General features: G+C 52.7%; 1 protein-coding gene across 1 annotated transcript; it reads left to right on the top strand.

The window, feature by feature from the left end:
* Nucleotides 1–2,406: 2,406 nt before the first annotated feature.
* CHAC1 (ChaC glutathione specific gamma-glutamylcyclotransferase 1) lies at nt 2,407–4,927 on the top strand. Its single transcript, XM_069784456.1, has 3 exons — nt 2,407–2,727; nt 2,837–2,872; nt 3,117–4,927. The coding sequence occupies exons 1-3, from the start codon at nt 2,473–2,475 to the stop codon at nt 3,546–3,548; spliced, it is 723 nt and encodes a 240-aa protein (XP_069640557.1). The 5' UTR covers nt 2,407–2,472; the 3' UTR covers nt 3,549–4,927.

Below are 4,927 nucleotides of genomic sequence, written 5' to 3'. Positions count from 1 at the left end.
ATTTGGGTGTAACAGCACTGAAGGGAGGAGATCTGTGGCATTAAACTGGTGCGGGATCTGAAGCCTGTCCCCTAAGGCTTTTGCTTTAGGCATTAGCTCTCCATTGCAAATCTGGCCTAGCTATGTAGCAGAGCCTTTTGGCAAAGACATACGATTGAGACAGCTCTGCGATAGAAAGGAACAATTTTTTTCCCCCTGTCAGCAAGCACGCAGTCACTTCCCAGTAGCATATTTTTTATTTCTTGACCCAATTTTCCTTAGCTTGTACTAGCAGATAAGATATCTAGTGCTTCATTTGCAAAACATGCATAATCCAGCGCCTTTCTCAGATGGATAAAATTCACATCCTGGGGAAAGCTGAAGAAAGAGGCTAGATTTATTTTATTGGTATCACTAAGACCAGAACCTAGCAAGAGCTTCTTCAGTTTATCTTTTAGACACTGATTTGCCTGTCACTGTTTGTGCCCTTGCTTGATAACGATGATGCAGCTACAGCCAAATGCTCTCATGCTTTTAACAACTACATATTGGGGATTTGCACAAATTTCCTTCATGTTAGCAAGAAAACCTAAAGAACTAAATATGAAAAATATACGCTTGGTGCAATGGGACACAGAGGGCTGGTTTAATTCCCAGATGAAACTGGTTTCATTTGATTGAAAGGCCACATTATTTTAAGATTGACAAACTGTACGGCTAAGGCAGAGCTTTGATACAGACAACTGCTAAGAAAAACACTTCCTAGAGCACTTTCTTCTCTGTGAGCAAGGCTGCCGAGTTCGGCAGCTGTACAAACAGGATGGATTCACATTCTATGGAAAGGCACCGGTGGGGAAGGAATAAGAGGCTGCAAGCCTGTAACAGCATGGGTGTGTGGTATGAAGGGCTGGGAGGACGCAGCGCTGACCCCCATACCTTTGAGCCTGAATAAGACAGAGAAGGTGGCTGGGAAAAGCACAAGTGGAGAGGAAAATTAAGGAGCTTTGGGCTCTGTTAAGGTGGACCTTGTGAAAGGTCATCTGAGGTGACAAGTCAGAGAGTCAGTCATGCAGGGCAGGAGAGAAGGGCATGCTGCGTAAGGGACAGCACGGCAGGACAGATGTGAGCACCACACAGGCTGTTGATGTCACCCGTGGTGAATGTGCCAAGGTACAGGGAGCACCCACCACATCTGTGTGTGTTGTAGCTGCAACGCCCTGTTAAGTGGAATGGAAAGGTGGATGCTGGTTGGATGGGACCCAACAGGAAACTAAAGAAAAGACTGTAAATAGACTGTTTGGAGTGATTAGATGCAGAGGACAAGAACAATAATGAGAAAAACTTCTATAAAAACATCAATGGTTTTTCTTCTCATTCTTTTCCCCCTTCTCTCTCCTGCTACCAAAATGAACAACTTCGTAATGTGAGCCCACCTCTTTAGCTGTCACAACCTGCTCAAAGCTGATTTAACAGCTGGGTCCCCACCTCGGACACAGAGAGCTCTTGGACCCATCTACGTAACAAATGTTATTACAAGCCCACGCTCCAGCCTGGATTTAGTACAAGGGAAAATGCACTCAGCTGGGCGGATTCAGCACCATTTCCTTGCATTCGCATGGATTTTATCGCTCTGTTTCGCCTGTATGCCTTACGCCTCAGCCCTGCTGACATCAGGAGCTGTTGCTTCACCCAGTTTAATATTAATTGCTTGGTTTTCCAACGAAGCAGCTCACGTTCCTGGATGAAGCCAAACCCGGGAGTGCGGGGCAGGCTCCTGAGGAGGGCTTGCCCTCTCTTTCCACTCCCGTTTCTCCCTTTCGGGCACAACGCGGCCTGCTCCATCCACCCGGGGACCACGGCATCGGCCGGGCAGCCTCATCCCCGTGCGCAGGGGTCTGACGGCGGGTGATCCCCTGGGATCACCAGGCGGGAAATCTCACAGACGCCGCCGCGTTCCCCCGGGGATCACCAGGCGGGGAATCTCACAGACGCCGCCGCGTTCCCCCGGGGATCACCAGGCGGGGAATCTCACAGACGACGCCGCGTTCCCCCGGGGATCCCTAGGCGGGAAACCTCACAGACGCCGCCGATCCCTCACAGAACGGGCCGATCGCTCCTCTCCCACCCGTCCCCGGCTCCCACCGCGGCCGCCCCGCGCCCTGCCCCAGCCCCTTCTCCCCGCCGAGGAGCTCGGTCCGCTTCTCCTCACGCCGGGCAGCCCCGCCCCACCCACGCACCCACCCAGGCGCGGGCTCCGGGTAACGGCCGCCCCGCCTGACGCAACCCCCGCCCCGCTTTACCCCACGCGCCGCCGCGGCGGCGAAACATCCCGCCCTCGTTGCATCACCCGGCGGCCAACGAGGGGGCGGGGCGGGGGCGGGGCGGGGCGGCCCGGCCGCCCTTTAAAGCGCCGGCGGCGGCGCGTGCCGCCTCACCAGCCTCCCGTGGCGCCGCGGCCGGTTAACGGCCCCTTCAGCGCTGCATAAGGCCGCCATGAAGCGTGAACCGGAGTGCCCGGGCCGGCCGGAGCTGCCGCCGCCGTCCTCCCCCATCTCCTCCTCCTCATCGTCGTCGCCCCCAGGGGAGGAGGCGGAGGGCGGGGAGCTGCCGCCGGTGTGGATCTTCGGGTACGGCTCGCTGGTGTGGAGGCCGGGTTTCGAGTTCACGTCGCGCAAGGTGGGCTTCATCCGCGGCTACAGCCGCCGCTTCTGGCAGGGGGACACCTTCCACCGCGGCAGCGAGAGGATGGTAAGGGCGGGGGCGGCCGTTGCGGAGCGGGGGGGGGGGGGGGGCTTTGGGCGGCCGTTGGCGCGGGCTCGGCTCCTAACGGCTCTTTCCCCTTGCCTCTCCCTCACAGCCCGGGCGGGTGGTGACGCTGCTGGAGGACTGCGGGGTGAGTACCGGGCGGGAACGGCCTGGGTGGCGGTGCCCGCATCAGCGGCTGGAAACTGATGTCGGCGGCCGGGTGCTCTTCTGCCCTGCCGGCATCGTGGGTGGGTGGGGGTGTTGTCCTCCTCCACCCCCTGACCAGTCGTGCGGTTACCCCAAAGCGGGGCGGGCTTGCTTTGCAACGTTAGCGGACTTCGCCGCCGCCGCAGTTACAACAACCCGTCGCCACCTTGCTCTTTCCCTTTTAGGCGTGCACGTGGGGTGTAGCCTACGAAGTCCGCGGGGAACAAATTGCTGCATCGCTCCAGTATCTCAACATGCGAGAAGCTGTCCTGGGAGGCTACGACACCAAGCTGGTGAAGTTCCACCCTCAGGACAAAGATGCGGAGGAACCCATCCTGGCTCTTGTTTACATTGCAACACCCCAGAATCCTTCTTACCTCGGCCCAGCATCTGAAGAAGACATTGCAGCTCAAATCATTGTCTCAAGTGGTTGTGCTGGTCATAACATTGAGTACTTGCTGCGACTGGCAGACTTCATGCGCTACTTTTGTCCTCAAGCAGAAGATAAACACCTCTTCTCCATCGAAGAGGCTCTTACTTCCATCCTTCCATGCCTATACTACACAGAAGACTCTCTAGAAGAAACTGCAAGTGTCCCTCAGAAGTCTAAGGGTTGAAATAGAAAATTTTTTTGCAGGGTCCCAGTAGAAGGGACGTAAGGGAGAAAGCAATGGGGACAGTCTTGACTCCAGTAAAACATACTGGACCGAGTGAATAAAGGGAGAATTAGCAAGTAGTAGGGGAGGGAGGAAGTGGAGTAAAACATGCTTGCTGTAGGACTTGCAATTAGTAGCTGTTACACTCCTTACCTGTAGCACTGCGATAACCATCACTGCTTTCCAGTTGGGGAGCAGGGATCTTTGCTGGAACTTTGCTCTGTAAGACTTGCTTCCAGGGGTCAAACCTGAAGCACTCACTTTCTTTAGAGAAGAAAGAGGCTCATCTATTCTGTGCACTTTTTTAACTTTTTTTTTCTTTGAAGACTAGTTGAGCAGGACTTGACTGGGTTTAAGCAGTATGTATGTAATTCTACCTCAGATTGGCAAAAAGCTGTTTGTGCGTTGGTGGAGGCTTGGGCAGGTTCTGCCAAATAAGACTTTCTTTATTTTTTTTTTTTCCCCTGCCATGTCCCACCTCCAGTACAACAACCTGACACTAAATTTCAGGAGTTCTGTGCAATATTAAGTGAACCAGCCTCTGTAGGCTCTTGTGGATCCTACTTACTTGTGTTGTGAAGGATCACAGTAATGCACTTATTTTCTAAAAATGTTGTGCTAATTATGTGTTGTGTTTCCCCTTAGGAGGGGTATCAAAACTGCTCACATGCCACAGTGGTATGCAGCCCACATTCAACCTTGTATTTGTGCCTTCTAGATTTTAAACCAGTTTTCTGAGGAGCTAAGCCTGCTTTAATGACAGAAGCTTTTCTCCAAGCTTCACTGACCTTGTGCTGCTACAGACTTAACTGACTCCATAAGAAATGGTCCTGCCTGTGTGGGAAGTATCTGCTGCCTGCAGGAAAGCTGTCTGGATGCAGCAGCATTTTAACTAGCCCTGTACTGGATAAACCTCTGGTGCTTCAGGGTAATGTGGGATTCTGTAGAAGCATTTGAGTATTCTAGTTCCATGCTGGGATGTCTGTCTGGTACACTTTTATTTGACTGCAAAGGACCGTGACTGAGCATACTTGCAAGTCTTTGAGCTACTGAAAAGCCTGCCTTGATCATGTTAAGCAGAGGCACTGCTGCAAGCTCAGACTTTTCAGCTTCACATATTAACAGCATGAAAACCCATAGTATTTTGTAACAAAACTGCTGCTACTGCAACTGCAGCAAAATAGCTCTTGAGAGCTGACCCCTGGGACATTTGACTCCTCCCAGATACCATGTGGTTTTTTATTATGAAAAAAGATAGGGACTGTTTGTATTACTGTGGCTTGTGTGTATATGAAGTGGTACTGTGCTGTGCCCAGTAATAAAACAAACTGACAAAGTTA

This window comes from Haliaeetus albicilla, chromosome 5 (assembly GCF_947461875.1).
Source record: "Haliaeetus albicilla chromosome 5, bHalAlb1.1, whole genome shotgun sequence".
Classification (NCBI taxonomy): domain Eukaryota; kingdom Metazoa; phylum Chordata; class Aves; order Accipitriformes; family Accipitridae; genus Haliaeetus; species Haliaeetus albicilla.
This window is presented reverse-complemented; position numbering and strand designations above follow the sequence as displayed.

Bases quoted from the DNA above. Each gene is read 5' to 3' on its own strand.
- CHAC1 (XM_069784456.1), top strand. From the start codon at position 2,473: ATGAAGCGTGAACCGGAGTGCCCGGGCCGGCCGGAGCTGCCGCCGCCG. The intron at 2,728-2,836 runs GTAAGGGCGGGG...TCTCCCTCACAG, and splicing joins ACCGCGGCAGCGAGAGGATG to CCCGGGCGGGTGGTGACGCT. The intron at 2,873-3,116 runs GTGAGTACCGGG...TTTCCCTTTTAG, and splicing joins CGCTGCTGGAGGACTGCGGG to GCGTGCACGTGGGGTGTAGC.